Source organism: Macaca mulatta, chromosome 1 (genome assembly GCF_049350105.2).
Source record: "Macaca mulatta isolate MMU2019108-1 chromosome 1, T2T-MMU8v2.0, whole genome shotgun sequence".
Taxonomy (NCBI): domain Eukaryota; kingdom Metazoa; phylum Chordata; class Mammalia; order Primates; family Cercopithecidae; genus Macaca; species Macaca mulatta.
This window is the reverse complement of record NC_133406.1, coordinates 30,956,137-30,977,094: the sequence shown is the minus strand read 5'-3', so window position 1 is coordinate 30,977,094 and position 20,958 is coordinate 30,956,137. Positions and strand designations below refer to the sequence as shown.

Sequence of the window (20,958 nt, the reverse complement as noted above, 5' to 3'; positions counted from 1 at the left end):
GCCCATTCAGCTAGAATCAATGTCGTCAGCATTTCCTCCATTTGCATTGTTTCAAAGAGGAAGGGTCAAATGGATGTGAGGGAGTAAATCCCTAAGCCAGTTCACTGCACCCAGTAATTGGCATCCTGACTTGGCCATTTAGGTACAGCCATTCTGGCTTCTAATCCCTTTGCTGAGCTTCTCACTGCAGATCCCTATCTTTTGGTTGGAGGTTGGGGGTAAGATCAGACTTTTGATGAGACGACAACAAAGGAATCACAAGTCTATCACTTTGGTCACCTTAGAAGACTGTACACTTTAAAAGACTAGCCAAAGCATTTCCCAACTCTTTGGTCACATAGACTGCCTCTCAAGTTGTATTTCTTTCATAGCTGCAGTAGTCATACATTAATTCACTTCCTATAAATAAATCATTGGATGCATAATGAAAATTTTCTATGAAAACTGAGGGCAGCAATTCTCATAAGGGGACTCTACTTTCCCCGCCTAATAGTGTTACAGTCATGCATCACATAAAAGTGCTTCAGACAAATGGACCACATATGAGACAGTGGTCTCATAAGTGTTTAACGGAACATTTATAGAAACCTAATATATTGCACTTGATGTTGGCACCGCAGATCAAGTAGGGAAATGACTGATATTCAGTAATGATGCTGGGACATTTGGTTTTCAATATGATAAAATATATAGAAAATAAAAATATATACCATCTAGGTTTGTATAAGTATACTCTATGTAATGTTCACAAAACAAAGAAATTGGCTAGTGGTGCTTTTCCTAGAACATATCCTTGTCGTTAAGCAATGCATGACTGTATTTAAAAATGTACTTAAGGAACACTTCTACCCTGGAAATGCATATTCATTAGGTAATATTTTATGTCTGGAAAAGAATACTTGCACAAGGTCTCATGGCTTCATGGCTGCTTAGTGACAGAATCAGAATTCAATTTGAGGGTACGTGACCCATTTTCTTTGAGCTCTCTTTCAGCATTTTTATACTGACATCATCTATACAGGTAGAATAGTATATATAGCCAAACACACACCAAGGCTGAATAAGAGGTAAGAGGGGTAAGAGATAGGTTTGAGGTTGGAGAAAACGTTGATGAGTTCCATTTAGAATTTGCAAATTAAACAGCAAATTCCATCCATCTGTAAACAAGATTCAAATCTGAGTAACTAATGTTGGAGATTTAAACTTTGAACTATCACCATAAAAAAGGTGAAGCCAGACTCTCCATGAGAGAGACAAGAACAAAAGGCGGCAAATATCAAAGTGAAGAGAAGAGAGCAGTGAGCACCCTGACAGCTAGGGAAACAACAGAAGCTGGGGATAGTCAGATTTGCTGTAAGAGGACAGAGAGCATTTAATTACTTAAGAGACTGGGCCTATGTTGCCCAGGTTAGACTTGAACTCCTGTGCTCCAGCAATCTTCCTGCTCTCAGCCTCCCAAGTAGCTGGAACTACAGGTGCATGACACCATGCTCAGGGTAAAATATATTGAATTGCAGAGGAATGAGAGCAGGAAACTAGCTAGCCCTCTTGTCTCTTTCAAACCAGCATTCCCCAGAATTGGAATTTCTACCTACATTCTCGATCTTCTTAGTGTTACTCAAATTTTACATGTGGAGAAATCAAGGAAACTAAAGGCTTAATGACTTATCTAGCACATGGCATTGGGGCTCGTTTTACATTATTCTACTCAATAAAAATATAGAGGTTTCGACCAGGCGCACTGGCTCATGCCTGTAATCCCAGCACTTTGGGAGGCCGAGGAGGTGGTTCCCGAAGTCAGGAGTTTTGAGACCAGCCTGGCCAATATGGTGAAACCCCATCTCTACTGAAAACACAAAAATTAGCTGGGCATGGTGGTGCCCGCCTGTGGTCCCAGCTGCTCGAGAGGCTGAGGCAGAATTGCTTGAACCTGGAAGGCAGAGGTTGCAGTGAGCCGAGATTGCATCACTGCACTCCAGTCTGGACAGGGTGAGACTCTGTCTCAAAAAAAGAAAAAAAAAAGGGGGGGTTTCATACAAAGGACCATACCAGGTGCTATGGACTGAATGTGTCTCGCCAAGATTCTTATGTTAAAGCCTAATCCCCAGTGTGATGGTATTTGAATGTAGGGCCTTTGGGAGGTAATTATTAGGTCATGAGGGTGGAACTTCATGAATGTCATTAGTGACCTTCTGAGACCTTGAGCGATGATCCCTCTCTAGGTCATATGAGGATACAACAAGAAGGCAGCTAACTACAAACCAGGAAGCAGGTCCTTGCCAGACAGGATTTACCAGCGCCTTGATCTTGGACTTCCAGTCTCCAGAACTGTGAGAAATGTTTGTTGTTTGACCCACCCAGTCTATAGTATTTTTGCTATAGCAGCCCAAGCAGACTAAGACACCGTAAACGGGACACCCTTTTCTAAACCTAGCCCTTACTAGTAGAGTATGATCAAAGTCTGAGAGAGTATTAGTTCAGAGCAGCAAAAAGCACAGATGTACCATTATCTTTGAGGTTCACATTCCTATACCCAGCAATCCCATTAAGGCATTAGGCTAGGAGAGCTCTTTATACCAGGGATTATAACATCATGGGACTCTAGGATCCAAGCAAGTAACATGAAGGAGCAAAGTGGACCAAGACATGTTGTGACATCACACGTTCTTCAGCTGTTCCTCCATTTTCATTATATAAAATCTTACATATAAAATTATATAAAATCTTATATAAATTCTGTCTTTGGAAGAAATTACTCATGCCAATCCTAGGAAGAAGGAAGCCTCTGCCCTTCAGGACATAAGTCTAAGCTGATACTTCAAAATGTGACAACAGAATTCTCTGACCCAGTTTTAACAAAGGATTTTATTTTGTTCCCTAAAAAGTAAAATCTAGAAAATAGCAACTCACTGCAAGAGTTCTATAATAAAACATTTTCAACCATTCTCTCTTCTCTTCACATGGTGTACTCTTTCATGTACATATCATCGGAAAGCAGACTGATAAATGCAAACTCTTTGTGAAAGGCACATGGCACTAGCATTCCTCACACCTGCTACACATCCTTGGAAGCCAAGGGAAGCCTTTTCTGCAATCTCCCCATTTTGATAGAAACTTATCACACATTTTTATAGCAAAATATTTAAAGGTCTCTTCCCCTGCTCTTCACTTATCTACTAGAAAGGTACAGAATTAAAAAGCTTTTTTCCCCGAGTTGTGATCAAAACATATTAAAAGAATATTAAAGCACATCTGGGTTATTCTAGAAGTTCCTGGGTTTTATACTTGGATATTTACAGAGGAAGCTGAACCTCAAGTTCTGCCACTCTTCAAAATGGGTGACAGAAGAGAGGACGTGATAGGATAGTTAAAAAAAATGATAGTCATTCTCTGATGCAGAGTGAAGCAAGCTTTCTCAACCATCAACCAATATGACCTCATTGGTCACAAGCCCTGCAGAGATCCAACAAGATTTGAGTTTTAAATACAGAACATATTTCAAACAGAACCAGTAGAGTGTTGATGTATGAATGGAATTGGTTGCTGGTGAAGGCAGAGAGTAAAGAATCCCAAGAAACTTTTAGTGCCATTTTCATTTAATAAGCCATTGGTATAGCAACCTAAAAACCTTGGCTGTGATGACACCAGGATGTGGTTATGGAATTGCTGCAGGAAAACATGATTGGCAGCGGACATCCTCTGGCTCACAGCACTAACTTCTCCAAGAGAATTAAGGCTGGGGTGTGTAGCGGAGATATTTCTTGCCAGATGGGAGCTCTTTGGTGAAGACTCCTTTCGGGAAAAGTTTTTTGGCTTCTTCTTCGGGGATGGTTGGAAGGACCATCACGCTATCCCCATCCTATTGAAAGACATTGAGAATGGTGAAATTCAGTCTCATAGTGAAGCTTCAAGGCCTTCATGAATTAACTTTAGAAAAGTAGCCACAGGTGCTAATGAGACTAATCAAGTGTTCTTCACTCTTCCCCTCTTTGAGGATTTTGTTTTCCAAGTTGATCTTTGGCACTTTTGGTGGGAAAGTAGTTACCCCATATTAACAAGAAACAGCCGTTTTAAACCCAGTAACAGCCGGCCACCACACTTTACATTTAATTCTAAGTGAGTATCATGGCCTGCAAGCCCTGTGTGATGGAATCCTGCCTCCTCTCGTCTCTTGTCCCTCACTCCACCTTTTGCGGCTTCTGCTCCAGGCATGCTAGCTTTCCTTGTATTCCTCCAACATGCCAAGCTCATTTGTAGGCCCAGCTTCTTGCACTAACTGCTCCTTCTGCCTGTAGTGCTCGTCCCTCACAAATACATATGCCTTGGTCACATCTTCTCTGTGTCTTTCTTCCCAAAAGTCCCTTCAGAGACAGGCATTCCTTGACAGTCACTCTCCCACCCCTGTACTGTTATTCTCCCCATCTGTGCTTGATTCTTCCCTGTAGCACCTGCTATTACCACTTAATAAACTTGTTTACTGCTTGTCTCCACTCACTGGAATGGAAGTTCTATGAGGGCAAGGACCTTCTATTGTTCACTGCTATCCCCCCAGTTCACTACTATCTGCGCTCAATAAGTACATAAATCAGTAATATTAAATTAACTAGTGGATACAGAATTTAAGTGATTTGTCTGTCAGAAAAAACCAAAACAAAACCTGGTATTCAGGTTAGCGTTATTTTAAAAATGTAGCAATGTTAAGATACTCTTGTGATGTTATCCATGTCTTAAAGACTTAGTGTATGAACAAATTTTGGAGAATTCTAGCACAGGTTTAAAAGAATGAAGCTTAAGAGAAATGAAATACTTAATGACATTAATACACCAGTATTTTTATATCCATGACTTAACAGAAATGGCAAATCGAGATTGTGCGATAAATACTGTGCCATCAGGGAAGGGTTAGATAAAAGTGTGTGTGTGTTTTTTAAACCTTCTATTAGGAAAAGGAATCATTCTGACCAATAATTTTTCCAAATTATCTAAAAGTCAGAAAGCCATACAGAGAGTTTGTGTTGTACATAAAAGGTGTTAGTTATAAAACCTTGAAAAGGGCCTGTGAGCAAATCTTGGACTCAGTCATGAGGAAAAATCCTCCCAGTGTACTTGCGTGCTAGACACAGAGATCCAGGTAACACAGACCTTGAAGTTGGCCCTTTAGAGACTGGCCCTTCAGGCAAGTACAGAAACTGCTTTTTTTTTAAAAACATCTTTACCTTCCAATCAACTGGGGTGGCAACCCTTTTTTCTGCCGTCAGCTGGAGAGAGATGACTACCCTGAGAATCTCATCAAAGTTCCTGCCCGTGGTAGCTGGGTAGAGGATAGACAGCTTCAGCTTCTTATCAGGACCAAAAACAAACACCTGCAAAGCACAGAAAGGCATAAATAGGAAGAGTTCTTTGAGTGTGTTTGATATTAAAGCCACTTAGAAAGCTCTGCAGTCATTAAGAATTTTCAAGGGTATAAAAACAAGACCAAAACAAAGCACCAAAAGGATACACCAACTGCTAATGTGGATGGCTGGAATACAGATACTTTTCTTCTCTCTGTTATTTTCTAAACTTAGAAGGGAATTCCATTTGGTTCTGGCTATCCCAGTAAGAAAAACTGATATGCAAATTTAATCCAGGAAAGGCTATGTCCGTTGGGGATGACTATCATAAAAATCATACTAATGGGAGTTGATATTGTTCCTTGAATAGTTGTGCATTTATTCAGATGAGGGATCGGGTTTGTTCTCTAGTGGACAGAGGACAGAACAAATAAAAATTTAAAAACAGAGCTGCCTTATGAAGAAGGATATGGCCAATCACTTTAAAGACAGGGTGGTCAGGAGAGCTAAGAAAAGGTTTCTCAATTCTGGAGGACATTTTAGGATAAACAACTTTTTTTTTTTTTTTTTGTAGATTTCCATGAACTATGAATTAAGCAGTTGAAAAATTTAGTTGAAAATTTCAGCCACTTTGCATCAGCATTACAGATAATCAGTGATATTGTTGCCAATACACAGTTATTTCATAATTGTAGATACTCCCCTATCTCCTCTAGCTGGTACGAGCATTTACATGGACATACAGCCTGATCAGTTATGCTGACTACAAAATGAATTTGTATGACCTACCACACGAGCTGTCACAGGCATGCCCTTTTCATCCTTCTCTGCTGGATCCAGCATGCCCAACAGGATGGCAAGGTCCCGATTCTTATCATCGATGATGGGAAAAGGTAACTTTTCTGTGGGCTCTTCACAGTTGTAAGCATTGATATCCTGAAACACAAGTAAAAGGGGAAAGAGGAATCTAAACTTAACACATGCTCTGAATTTCATCAGTTAACAGCCATCACCTTGCAAGACAGGAAAGAGGACCGAATCACAGTAATTTTCTTTAAGCAATTTTAATTTTAAAAAGTGAGTAAATCAACACTTTTCATTCCAATTATTGCCAGGAATAACAGCAGAGTACAGTACTTAGGTTGTAATCATGGACCAAAGCCATTTTCATGCCCAGTTCTCTTAAATTCAGCATGCTTCCACTGCCATGAGAAAACAGCAGCAACCCCTTTAACATTGCAATAATTTAGTTACATCCAAATACAAGGCACCTCTGGATACCCAAATACTGTAAAAACCATCAGATACAACAGGTTTGTTAAATCCATCACATCTAGAAATAATACCATATGTAAAGAAAATCTTATAGCTCTGGTCCCTGCCTCAAAAGCACCCTGACTCAGATGTTAAGTTACAAGACAAATAGTAAGAAATGACAAAAAACAAACAAACAAAAAATCACAAAACAAAGCAAACACAAGAATGGAGAGTTGAATATATACTTGAAGGACAAGTCAAAAATAAATGGGTGAAAAGGCAGAGGTAAACCTAAACTAGGGTGAAATTCAAACAGAAAACAAAGCATTTCAAGTCTGAACTAAGGAAAAATGATATGTCTCCCTCCTTCCCTAGTAAAACTTTATTCATCCATTTATTTCTACTTTTTCTATCCCTGGAAGCTTTTGGAGAAAAAAAAAAATTAGTTTTGTTATTTGATTAAGCATTGATATAGCACTTAAGGTGGGCTAAGCATTATGGTAAGTACATGTGGAATACAGATGAGTAAGACATGGCTCCTGCCTTCAAAGGAACTTCTAATTTGGTTAGAGATGATTCCAGCATGAAGCAGCAGCAAATGCAAGACTAATGTTAAAAGGTGGACGGTAAATGCTGAAGTACTGAACACTCCCATTTGTAGGACTCCAAGAGTTAGAAAAGGCTTCAAGAAAAGAATAGGACTTCTATCTGGGCCCTTGAAGGATGGGTAAGATTTTTCACAGAGAAAAGAAAGGCATTCTAGGGAGCAGAACTACACACACACATACACACACACACATATGTATATACACATATATGTGTATATATATATATATAAAATTTTTTTTTTTTTTTTTTGAGACAGAGTCTTGCTGTATCACCCAGGCTGGAGTGCAGTGGTGCAATCTCGGCTTACTGCAACCTCTGCCTCCGAAGTTCAAGCAATTCTCTGCCTCAGCCTCCTGAATAGCTGGGATTACAGGCGCCCGCCACCACACCCGGCTAATTTGCTTTTGTATTTTTAGTAGAAACGGGGTTTCACTATCTTGGCTAGGCTGGTCTTGAACTTCTGACCTTCTGATCCACCTGCCTTGGCCTCCCAAAGTGCTGGGATTATAGGTGTGAGCTAGTGCACTTGTCCAGGAACGATATTAATGAAACATGTGGGCAACTCTGTACATAAACTATTGATGGGAGAGTGAGGAACTTAGTTGGACAGAGTTTAGCAAGTAATGGAAAAAATGATTTAAAATTGGAATCAGGTCTATTATGTGTAGGCTTGAAAGTAAAACAGGAGCTTGGTGGCATAGCAGATACAAAACCATTGTGGATTTCTCAACAGAGATGTAACAAATGTGGCATTGATGAGCTCTGAAATGGATAACAACAAATTCTTATTATTTATTTATTAATTTTTTTGAGGTGGAGTCTTGCTCTGTCGCCCAGGTGGAGTGCAGTGGCACGATCTCAGCTCACTGCAGCCTCCACCTCTTGGGTTCAAGCCATTCTCCTGCCTCAGGCTCCTGGATGACAACACATTCTAACATTCCTTCATTTTATTATCTTAACTTTCTGTTGTCACTGGCTGCCTATTAAGTCACCAGAGCTAAATAATAATTAATATAGTCTCATGCTAGAGGCAGATTATTATATATCAGGTGTATGTCAAAGTTTGGGCACTCCTTCTGGTAGTTCAGACTTTTTTCCTATTCAATGTAATCACAATTGTGAAAACTTCTAAGGCAGAAGCTCAGGGTAAAATAAACCTGTGTATGCTTCTATACTTTAAAAGCTATTCTATAATGGGCTACAAACACCTCCTTTGGCAATATGTCACTTTAATTATTGCTATGCACTAATTCTCTACTCTGCCACTTGCATGATGGACACTATATTACACCCATGAACACCAAAGAAAGTATCCTAAATTATTTGGCTTTATTCTATCCTAAATTAGGCTAAATCCTACTTTTTATCATCTTGTATTAAAAAGAACATTGATTTGAGATTCAAATCTCATTGCCATTGGGCAGTCTTGGGCAAGTCCCTCCAAGTTTCTAAGTGAAAAAAGTATTCTCAACTGCAAAAATGAAAATGAAAAATGATAGTGAAAACTACAGTTACCACTCACTGAGAAATGTAAGGAATGAAAAAAATTCTATTTCAAGATAGATAACTGCCCTTCTTTTTTCTCCTACACATGATTCTTCTAGTCTCAGATATTTAGGATTAACTAGTGTTAACTGCTATAGGATGCAGCCACAGATCCCTAACTCACAAGTCAATACATCTTTTATTCAACTACACATGCTTGACATAGTTTCTAGTATACATCCCTCAAAAAGTAGTTACCATTATTACTTAACCGCATGTTGTAGTGAAGTCCTTAAAATGTTTTCAAGGTAAATTCAGACCACCAAATTTATTGTTCAAGTAAATTCTTTTGCTAAAAGTAGGTATTTCCTTCAGTTAATTCATTCAACAAATACTGACTGATCACCTAAGACGTACTGAGTAGTGAGCATCGTTCCAGCAGTGCACAAAACAGGAGTCTCTGTTCCTGCTGAGTTTACACTCTACTAGGAAGAAACAAACTAAATAGGTAATATGCAGAGTATTTGAGTGCTGAGGAGGAGGGGATAGTGAATGTGGAAAGGAGTTATCATTTTAGATAATGAGGACAAGAAAGCCTTTGATGAAATGTCCTGTGAGTTGAGACCCAAAAGAGGTGAGGGTAAGTCACACAGATCCCTTGGGAGTCAGTCTTCCATCCATGATACAGGACATATCTTGAAGGTAGAGCTGACAAGTTTGAGGATAAATCAGATGTTATGATGTGAAAAAACATGAAGAATTCAGAATGGCTCCTGGATTTGGGGCGTGAACAATTATAAAAATGCAGTTGCCATTAGCTTAGATGAATAAAACTCTGGATTTAAGAATGAGGCCTACTTAGACATGCTAGGTTTGAGATGACTGGACATCCCAGGAGAGATGCTAAGTAGGCAGTGGTTACATGAACCTCAAAGCGTCTGGCCTAGAGATGAAAATTTGAGAACCACAGCACATAGATGGTATTTAAAGGCATTTCCAAGGGAAAGAGTACAGACAGAAAAGAGAGGAGGTCCAAGAAATAAGTTCAGGGTAACTTCAGCATAAATTAGGAGTTGGGAGATGAAGAATCAGTGAGCAGGAACAGCTAGGATGTGGTGTCCTAGAAGCCAAGAAAGGAAAACAGTGATCACCTAGGTTGAATGCTGCTGGCAGGCCAAGATGAGGTCTGAGAATTGACTGACCAATGGATTTAGCAATGTGATCACTGTGTGGTTCAACTGAAATTTTCAAATAATCAGTGAACTTTGAACCTAAAGCTTACTTGTACCTTAACCTCAAAAACCAAGGACTCTATAATTTATAACTTGACCTATAATCTCAGGCTCAAAGTTCATGCCAATTGATACTAACCTTGCTCCAGGCAAGATGGTCCTCAACACTGTCTATTGAAAGGGCAATCAACTTAACATTCCTCTTGGCAAATTCTGGTGCCAGCTTTGCAGCTCTGCCGAGCTCTGTGGTGCACACTGGGGTAAAGTCCCGAGGGTGGGAGAAGAGAATGCCCCATCTGAAAGGAAGAAAAACAAGGTCACAGTTGAATGAAGAGTTATCACCAACATCACAGAGAATAAAGTCACAACTTCTGAATCAAAAACAGGCTTTCTTTTTTAAATGAATGCTTGTGACGATATTTACTTCTAAAGTTTTCTGTTGAGGAATGCTTTTCAATCTACTTACCTCTAGAGAAGCCTATGCTTATAGCCCGATTTAATCAAAGATATGAAATTCAAGATGACACATATTTAAAAAGACTAATTTTAAGGTGTTGCTTCCTTTAATAATTATGGTGCCACCCTGACTCCTTTTTGGCTAATAAAATCTGTGCTGTTCAAGCCAAGTAGCTTACTGAAAAAACTTAATTATTTCTTCTTATCCTTTTCTACATTTTTTCTAGCACAGACCATGACATTCAGCTCCAATAATGGATGTCCCAGTATGCTCTCAATCCAAACAAATGCCTGACTACAATAATAAACAGATTATGTAATCTGAAATAAATAGGTTTCTATCCTCTATTTATATGTAAAAATTGAAGTCGACACTTGGTTTCTTCGAAGCAAGTGGATACAAAATCTTGTAAAACCACTTTTCTTATCTAACCTGCCAAACAGGACACCCAATATTTATACTCTGACAAAACAGTATCACCTTAACAGTTTTACCTATCTCTTCATTTGCAGTTTTTCTTCTTTCTTCAGACCAAGCAGGTAGAATTTTGATAGCCTACAATGTAGATTTCTACAATAGCAAATTCTTAGGTAAATACTAAGATCTAAGTCATCATTGTCTAAGATTTTATAGATTTTGAGCACGTTTCAAGCGGCCACTAAGAAAGCTGAAGTACCATTTCCTTCTCCTTGGCAACAGAAACTACTCTTTCAACTGAAAAGGAAAATTGAACACTCAGTTCTCCACATCCCCATCAATTTAAACTATCCTAAACCAGATGATTTAGGCAGGATCCTAAACTAGTAGATAACTAAATCTTGCCTAGATGCCAAGCTGACCTTTCCGAAGTTTCCCTGAGTACAGAGAACAAGCAAAGACAAGGGCACCTCCTTCCCACTTACAGCTTCCACTCAACTCCCAAGGTTTCAAGAAGGAAAAAGATCTTCTTACGAAAAGGATGGAGGGCCCTATGGCAAGACTGGGAAGAAAGCTAATATATATTTTTTAAGATTGTGGAGGTGTGCACTATGTTCACTTTATTATGAAGGGCAAAAGGAAGAACATAGAGTATATCTTTTGAAGTAGATAATATCACTATGAGTAAAATCTAGGCCTTAGATTCTATGGAAAACAATCTATTTAATGGTTAGATGAGACTTAACAGAAGGTCTCCAAAAGTTGAGAAGAAATGGAACAGGGCGTTTCCTCCTGTATTGTTAAAGGGAGGATGAATTAGAAAAGTTAGGAGTTCTTTTTCCATTGTCAGTCGGCAGAGACTGTTTTGCTGAATCATGCGAAAGGAACTGGTTTTAAGCCAGTTCACGTCCTTCCCTCCCTCAGAAGTGAAACTCCAGTTTACCTCGTGGCTACAAGTAGGATAAACTCCAAGAATGTCTCACCTTGGCCTTTCTTTCCCTCTAAGTCTTCCTACTGCTGCACTTAAGAGTAATTCAGTGACATTCTCCCGTTTTCTTTCTTACCCATTTTCAAAAGACAAAAGGTTTCCTCCTTCAAGAGAATGGTTCCCATTTACTAAGCCCCAGAAGACCCCGGAAAACACATATTTTGCGTAGTGAAGATGTGCTATGAAGAAGCTACTTCTACCACTTACAGAAACAGTGATAAGGTCCAGTAAACTCACGCAATGTAGCACCCAACCTCTTTAGTTGTTTACAATGATCAGGGGTAAGTAGAGAAAGATATTTTAATTTTTTCTCCTCAAAAATACCTGGATCAAAAATTGACAGTCTGACTTGGGATCATATACAGAATAGAGTTTGGAAAAATCAGGCAAAAATCCATGTCATAAACATATAAAAGGCTCAAACTTCTCTTCCTGGTAAGGTAGGGAATACTACGCCTGATCCTAGGCAGACTTGTCTATTAGTTAATAAATGCAGATATTTTTATCGTGTTCCTAACTATGGCTGATAAAGTACCACTTTTGATCAAATCTAGATGGATCTAGAGGCTAATAAACATTAACGAAACCCCAAAAAAGTATGGTTAGCTTAAAAAGCGACAACATTTCTAATTGTTGGAACAGTAAATACGTTTTATGCTAATATTTAATCTACACAAGCTAAGAGTTCTGGAAATAGTTTATGTTTCATGGGGGTGAGGGCTGAAGGCAGAAATGGGAAGGAACACAACTCTAAAAATCCCAAGGATTACTGGAGAAATACTACTACCTAGATCCTAAGTATAAGACTGGCCATAAGCTGTATTTCTAAAGTATTTTTCTGCGTTCAAGGTTTGAATATTCAATTTTTCAACCTTTTTCTGGCCTAGTCCTATCTTTCACAAAGCTTTTTCCTCTATTCAGTGGCTGGAAAAGGGACCTAAGAGGTTGTAAGGGTCCGGGTAGGCACATGATGTGTAAGAATCTCTCCCTGGTTCTCTGCACAGCCCTGTCCAATCATTGATTAATTTCATAAGCCTCTCTCTTTGTCTCCCTGGATACTGTACATAAAAAGGATATAAACTGGGGAAGAACTGTCGTCAAACCTCGGAGCCCCACAGTGTAGTGGGACCACTAGAACTCCAGAACCATAATATAACTAGACATGCCTGGAATGCTTCTGATGAAAACTAAGCAACTTCCAGTTTGCTAATCCAGGAGCTGCCAAAAAAAAAAAAAAAAAAAAAGGCAACACTGATTCACTACTCCTATTCATAATGGCAAAACTGCCAAGTCAGATCACAGGTCATCAATTTGGCTATCATCAGCAAGCTTATGTGCTGGAAGCAAGGCAGAAAGTGGAGAGGACAGTGAGGCGCAAGCCACTGGGAAACAAAAGAGTCTCAAAGTTGGGGAGTACACGTGTCCTGGAGCCTGGAACGGCCATCACTAGCAAGAATAGGCTACTACAGCTGAACGGCGTCAGAAAGTCCTTCCCTCTAAGCGTTGCAAGTTCTGGAATCTCTGAAGGCACACCTACACAGAGTGTTCTTGGCTCTTCCTAAAGCTGTTATCAAATCATATCTTGGTCATTGAAGGAGGGTCTGGACAAAAAGTCTTTCGGCCACCTATTAGGCAGCTAGTGGTTTTAAATTTCACATTTTGTGCCCAGAAGCCTGCAAATACCCTGCACCCTCAGACAATACGTTGGCCTTCCTGTAACATATAGCCAGCAGCTGTGTCCTCTGACTTTGGCTTCAGACACCCATCCTCCCCAGGGAGCAAATTCCAGAACGGAGGGTGGGAGGGAGGGCGGTGCGACCCTGGGCACTAGACCGGGGAAGTGATCGCCAATGCCGACCCGCCCCTGCGCCCTCGGCCTGACCACGCTACCTGCAGTTTACTAAGACGAGTTCAACGGTCAACAAACCCTCCCACGGGCAGTGAGTTTCCAGAACCTGCAGAACCCAATTTTGTCCTCCCCATCCCCCACCTTGGAGTGGCCTTGCCCAGCCACGCCGGAGGCGGGGAGGCCTGGAGGGATCCAGTGGCTCGCGCAGGGCAGGCCGAAGGGGTGTCAGCTCCCGGGGGCGCAGCCGACGCTGAGCAGGGGCCACACGGCCTGGCGCGCGCGGAAACCGGTGCGGGGGAGGGGCCGAGCGGCGCAGGGGGCTGAGCGGCAGGGAGGACGGAAGGGAGAAGAAATAGGGAAGGCACCTCCGAGTCCAGGCGCAACCAAGGCCAGGGCAGGGCTACGCGGTGGCCACTTACGAGTCTCCCAGAAAGTCGTGGAAACGGATGCGGCCGACGGTGGTATTGGCCTCAAAGTTGGGAGCCTCGTCCCCGAGAAGCAGACCTCCGGGCATGGCGGCGGCGATGAAGAGGCGCCGCTGGGACAGCAAGCAATCGGGTGGTTTTGGCGAAGAAGCAGCCGGTCCCTGCGCGCAGAGAAATAAATGAAGGCGCGAGGGGCGGGTACTGGGGCGGCGGGGGCGGGGCCGCGGGAGGCTGGCCACTGGGGGCCGGGCCGCGGGGGCGGGGCGGGGCGGGGCGCGGCGGGGCGCGGGGATGGGCTGGGCCGGGCAGCGACGGGGCGCGACCTGGACAACCGCGGTCGCTGTCCGTGGCGCCGCTGGGCCTGCGACTAGGTGGCATCCTTCGGACACTATAGGCCGTTTCTGCACACGTGATGCGGGGCTCAGTCACGTTTCCCCCTGGAGGCTTGAGGATGCGCCAGGTTTGACTCTGCAGGGCTTGCGCGCTTTGGGGGTGGAAGGAAGAGGAACGGAGCGGGCAGGCGAGCCCCAGGGTGGAGAATCGCCGGGGCGCGCAGGCTGTGGCGGCTTCGCACAGCCGCCCTGGGCGCTGCACGGATCCGCGCGCACGCTCCTGCGCACCCACTCGCGGCCAGCTCCCTACAGAGGAGTGGAGTGACTCCTCGACTCCCATCCCTCTTTTAGTGTGAGCGTCTGGAGTCCTGACTGTCCCAGCCAGCCCAGCCACGATGAGCTGTCTAAGAGGATGTGGTAAGACCCAGAAGTGTGGGTGACCTTATGTCAGAGGAAGTGGTTTTCTTATTGCAGCAAAAATTCCCGTACCAACGTCAGTGCTAGGGTAATGTAACTAAACTTTTATTTATTTTTATTCTGCCCTCCCCTTTCTGTTTGTTATGAACCATAAAATATTCAACACAATTATCTTGAAATCTAAATATAAAATTTAAAACATACTCATTGAGACCTACTGTGTGCAGGTCAACTCTGTCGCCCAGGGAGGTGGGCGGCTTAGATTCATTTATTTGCTATGAGCCAAGTACAAGGTAGATAAAATGCCTGTCCTCTTGGAGCTTTCCTTCTTGTGAAGGGAAACCGGTGACAGACAATAAGCACACCGAAATGACCAAAATATGTTAGAAAGCAATCAGTCCTATTCCGAGAACTAAAATAGGGTTACGTGCTTAGAGGGTGACTGGGGGGCTGCTTTGTTTTGGGTGGTCTGGTCTGGGAAAGCCACCAGGATAATGCAGGTAAACTAGTCAGCTCACGGTAGGTGCTCTGGAAATGGTAGCTATTGTTTGGATGATGATACTGGTTCGTGCAATGACTCTTGCTTTGCCTACTGTGTGCCGGACACTGTGCCAGGCTGTACAATGGAGAGACACAGGTCCTCCTCTTACAAGGAAGGCATATTTATATGCAATTATAATAAAATATAGGGTAAATTTTGATGGGGGAAGGTGGAAGTGATTGGAGTTCAGAGATGAGAAAAATCCTCTGGATGGGGCTGGCAGGCTTACTAAGGCAGAGACACGGCAGTGTTGGGAGTAGTTACTCACATACTGTGATGTGCGTTTTGATCACAGCGATGTGTTTGTGTGTGCACGGTAATCATATTTACCCAGTTCTTCACTGACCCAGGAATTGCAGTAAGATTACTGGTAAAAATTTCCAGCCACTCCAGAAAACCATTTAAAACTAATGTAATTTAATCGCTTATTTGGCTCCGAGCTTTAACAGCTCCTTGTTTTAACTCCGTTTGTAGGGGAGAAAGAGAATAATTGGGAAAGAAGAGTAGTTTGGCCTAAGGCACTATTAACAATGTGTTGTGGAAATAAGCTAGAAAACACAATACTCTATAAATATGGAGAACGAATACAGAAACAGATTATTGATGTCTGTCAAAGGCATAATTATATAATTGTCTGTTGTAAATTAAGCGAAGATAATAAAATACTCATTAAAACTTAACAGCGCCAGAAGCTGTACACTGGCAATGCTCCTTCACTCTGTGAACTTGTTTGCTTTAGACTTTGGAGCATTTTGAATTAACTGTCAGCATTTTGAAAACATGATTTTTCATAAAAATATCTGGATTTTTGTCTCCTGAAAGGTCAGAAGATCTAGCAACACAGTAACACTAGGCCCATGTTCCACTTGGCAAACCGTGGCTGCTGAGCAGCCCTCTTAGAGAGCATATGTTCTCTGTTACTCGGAAAGTCCTCTGCCAGTTACTGACATTAGAGTGGAATTGGGACAAAAAACAAAAAACAAAAAACAAAAAACAAATTGGGAGGAAAAAAGCATCCCTATCTATCAAAACTGTGCAAATGAAAGCTTAACTAAGGCCTGTATGTTTCAGGAAAAAAACAAGCATGTTTCTTTGTGAAAGTAGAGAATGTTCCGTGAACTTAATGTGCAAACAAAGTCAGAAGAACACTGTTCTGCCTGGCCTTCGTAGGTAATTGAGTTTAGCATCTGACTTATACGGAAGGTAGGTGCTCTGTGGACGGGGCCCCATTCCAGAGGGGAAATTTTTAAGCTATTTTCCTGAGGGTCAGTGAGAAGTATAATGGGAAAGGAAGAAGGGAGGAAGGATAGGGGAGATATTCCAGGGAAAGACCGGAGTGTGGAAAAGGAGAACTTGACTAAGAAAGGATTTACTTTCCTTAGAGAGAAGGTGGAGGCTGTCATATCGGAAAAAATGTTTTCAGACAGCTGTAAGGGTTAGAGAGAACCTTGAAGTCCTTACAGTGATCTGAGGGACAGGAAAGAAGGGATTTCAGGGATTTTCAGAGGGCTGTGACTCTGGGATGACTCACATCTTCTCTTCTGTCCTTACTGCTTTGACAGAAGAATAAGATGAACAGATTAGCAATGGACATTTGGAAAAACAGCTGTGCACTATGATGCCTATCTCTCTCACCAGATTGTGAACTCCTAAAGGTTTGACTATATTTTGTTAATGAATATTTGTGACCCGTTAGATATAGTGGGCATGAGGACTACGTTGTACAAAGTATTAGAGAAACATTTGGTTGCCTTCCTGCAGCCATAACAGCAACATTTCTTGTTTGTCCACAGCTGGCAGTAAAAGAACCAGATGTCTCTAGTTATACAGTCATGTGATACAACATTACTACGTATACTACAGTGGTCCCATAAGATGATAATGGAGCTGAAAAATTCCTATCGCATAGTGACGTGTTGAGGATCCTGACCCTGTGAAGCTCTAGGCTAATGTGTGCGTTTATGTCTTTGTTTTTAATTTTTAAAAAGTTTCAAAAGAAAAAAACCTTTTAGAAATATAAAAAAGTTTATGGAATAAGAATATAAAAAAGAAAATACAGTATTTTGTATAGCTATACAATGTGTTTATGTTTTAAACTAAGATTACAAAAGAGTCAAAACATTAAAACAACTTTAAAGTTTATAAAGTAAAAAAGTTATAGTAAGGTAAGGTTAATTTGTTATTGACGAAATAAATTTTTACACATGAGTTTAGTGTAGCCTAAATATACAGTGTTTATAAAGTCTACAGTACATTCATTCACCACTCACTCACTGGCTCACCCACAGCAACTTCCAGTCCTACAAGCTATATTCATGGTAAATGCCCTATATGAGTGTACCATTTTTTGTCCTTTTTTTTTTCTTTTTTCTTTTTGAGACAGGGCCTTGCTCTGTCACCCAGGCTGGAGTGCAGTGGTGTGATCATAGCTCACTGCAGCCTCAAGCTCCTGGGCTCAAGCAATCCTCCCACTTCAGCCTCCTGAGTAGCTGGGACTACAGGCACATGCTACCATACCTGGCAATTGTTTTATTTTTGGTAGAGACAGGGTCTTCCTAACCTATGTTGCCCAGGCTGGTCTCGAACTCCTGGGCTCAAGCAGTCCTCCCATCTTGGCCTTCCAAAGGGCTGGGATTACAGGCTTGAGCCGTATTTACCATAGTGTTATAATTGCCTGCAGTATTCAGTATAGTAATGTGCTGTGCAGGTTTGAGGCGTAGGAGCAATAAGCTTATACCATATAGCCTAGGTAGGTAGTAGACTATACCATCTAGGTTTGTGTAAGTGCACTCCATGGTGTTCACACAATGATGAAATTGCCTAATGACGCATTTCTCAGAACATAGCCCCATCATTAAGTGATGCATGACTGTAATTAGAGCTAGGTAAAAATCCCTATACCAATGGGAGGAGACATATAAAACTAAAAATTAATGTTAGGATGGTGAGTTTTTTTTTTTTTTTTTAACTCTTATAAACTTTCTTGTTAGATTTGATTGTCTTTTCAGAAATAAAGCTTGGGCACAGTAACCTGTACATATTGTTAAGGCAGTCCTGTCAACCTTCAGTGAGTAGGGCTGATAATCTCTCCACTGCTCTTCTTTATCACTGTAATAGTTTGTTTTCATGATGCTGAGAAAGATATACCTGAAACTGGGTCATTTATACAGGAAAGAGGTTTAATTTATACAGGAAAGAGGTTTAATTTATACAGGAAAGAGGTTCTGGGGAGGCAGAACGTTGATGGTGGCAGGCAAAAAGAGAGCTTGTGCAGGGAAACTCTTATTTTTAAAACCATCAGATCTTGTGAGACTCATTCAGTATCATGAGAACAGTGCAGGAAAGACCTGCTGCAATAATTCAGTCACCTCCCATTGGGTTCCTTCTACCCTGTGTGGAATTGTGAGAGTTATAATTCAAGATGAGATTTGGGTGAGGACACAGCCAACCCATATCATTCTACCCCACCCAAATCTCATGTCCTCACATTTCAAACCGATCATGCCTTCCCAACAGTCCCCCAAAGTCTTAACTCATTTCAGCATTAACTCAGAAGTCCCCAGTTTAAAGTCTCATCCGAAACAAGGCAAGTCCCTTCTGCCTATGAGCCTGTAAAATCAAAAGCAAGTTAGTTCCTAGATACAATGGGGTTACAGGCATTGGGTAAATACAACCATTCCAAGTAGGAGAAATTGGCCAAAACAAAGGGTCTACAGGCCCCATGCAAGCCCAAAATCCAGCAGGGCAGTAAAATATTAAAGTTCCAAAATTATGTCCTTTGACTCCATGTCTTGCATCCGGGTCATGCTGATGAAAGATGTGGGTTCCCATGTCTTGGGCAGCTCCACCCCTGTGGCTCTGCATGGCACAGCCTCCCACTTGGCTGCTTTCACAGGCTGGTGTTGAGTGTAGCTTTTCCAGGCACATGGTGCAAGCTGTTGGTGGATCTACTATTCTGGGATCTGGAGGATGGTGGCCCTCTTCTCACAGTTCCACTAGGCAGTGCCCCAGTAGGGACTCTATGTGGGGGATCTGACCCCACATTTCCTTTCTGCATTGCTTTGATAGCCCTGGCCCTGCAGCAAACTTCTGCCTGGATATCCAGGCATTTCCATACATCCTCTGAAATCTAGGCAGAGGTTCTCAAACCTCAATTCTTGACTTTTGTGCACCTGTAGGCTCAACACCATGTGGAAGCTGCCAAGGCTTGGGGCTTGCACCCTCTGAAGCCATGGCCCAAGCTGTATATTGGCCCCTTTTAGTCATGGCTAAAAGGAGCAGCTGGGACACAGGGCACCAAGTCCCCAGATTGCATACAGCATGGGGACCCTGGGCCTGGCCCACAAAACCATTTTTTCCTTCCAGGTCTCCAGGCCTGTGATAGGAGGGGCTGCTGCGAAGACCTTTGACATGCCCTGGAGACATTTTCCCCATTGTCTTGGGGATTAACATTTGGCTCCTTGTTATTTATGCACATTTCTGCAGCCAGATTGAATTTCTCCTAAGAAAATGGGATTTTCTTTTCTATCACATTGCCAGGCTGCAAATTTTCTGAACTTTTATGCTTTGCTTCCCTTATGAAACTGAATGCCTTTAACAGCATCCGAGTTACCTCTTGAATGCTTTGCTGCTTAGAAATTTCTTCTGCCAGATACTCTAAATCATCTCTGTCAGGTTCCAAGTTCCACAGATATCTAGGGCAGGGGTGAAAAACTGCCAGCCTCTTGACTAAAACATAACAAGAGTCACCATTGCTGTAGTTCCCAACAAGTTCCTCATCTCCATCTGAGACCACCTCAGCCTGGATTTCATTGTCCATATCATTATCAGCATTTTAGTCAAAGGCATTCAACAAGTATCTAGGGAGTTCCAAGCTTTCCCACATTTTCCTATCTTCTTCTGAGTCCTCCAAACTGTTCCAACCTCTGCCTGTTACTCAGTTCCAAAGTTGATTCCACATTTTTGGGTATCTCTTCAGCAGTACCCCACTCTACTGGTACCGGTTTACTGTATTAGTTCATTTTCACACTGCTGATAAAGACATACCTGAGACTGGGTAATTTATATGGGAAAGAGATTTAATAGACTTACAGTTCCACATGGCTGGGGAGGCCTCACGATCATGGCAGAAGGCAAGGAGGAGCAAGTCACATCTTATGTGGATGGTGGCAGGGAAAAAGAAAGCTTGTGCAGGGAAACTCCCGTTTTTAAACCATCAGATCTCATGAGACTCATTCATTATCACGAGAACAGTGCAGGAAAGACCTGCCCCCATGATTCATTTACCTTCTACTGGGCTCCTCTCATAACACATGGAAATTGTGGAAGTTAAATTCAAGATGAGATTTGGGTGGGGACACAGACAAACCATATCAATCATGTTTAATGTTGTCATTATATGTACTACTCCCTATTATATCTACTGCAGGACTTCTACACTCTGGAGAGAAATCAAAATAGGAAATGTAGGAGTGAAAATGAAAGACAACAGCTTATAAAATGCTACAGTGAGGAATAACTCTCAGAGGGGTTTTGGAGTAGTAAATTATTATTGTTTTTATTTGATTCAGGACCTCACTTCACCCAGGCTGGAGTGCAGTGGCATAAACTTGGCTC

General features: G+C 41.8%; 2 protein-coding genes across 18 annotated transcripts in view; one reads left to right on the top strand and one right to left on the bottom strand.

Annotated features, from left to right (window-relative positions):
* Positions 1 to 2,928: 2,928 nt before the first annotated feature.
* On the bottom strand, positions 2,929 to 14,200 carry PRDX6 (peroxiredoxin 6). Its single transcript, NM_001266085.1, is given in 5 exon segments — positions 2,929 to 3,859; positions 5,217 to 5,363; positions 6,123 to 6,269; positions 10,056 to 10,212; positions 14,047 to 14,200. Coding segments are annotated over 5 exon segments (675 nt in total). The 5' UTR covers positions 14,142 to 14,200; the 3' UTR covers positions 2,929 to 3,730.
* Positions 14,201 to 14,292: 92 nt separating this feature from the next.
* The window catches only part of TNFSF4 (TNF superfamily member 4), a 289,735-nt gene continuing 283,069 nt past the window's right edge, over positions 14,293 to 20,958 (top strand). For 3 of the 17 annotated variants that reach the window (XR_013416472.1, XM_078000137.1, XM_001101190.5), the window contains exon 1: positions 14,319 to 14,801. The gene's annotated coding sequence lies outside the window, so the exon portion shown is untranslated. Of the gene's footprint in view, positions 14,890 to 16,904; positions 16,998 to 17,135; positions 17,296 to 20,958 lie in introns of all 17 variants that reach the window. The other 14 variants (XM_078000102.1, XM_015123997.3, XM_078000094.1 and 11 more) reach the window with 13 other exon arrangements.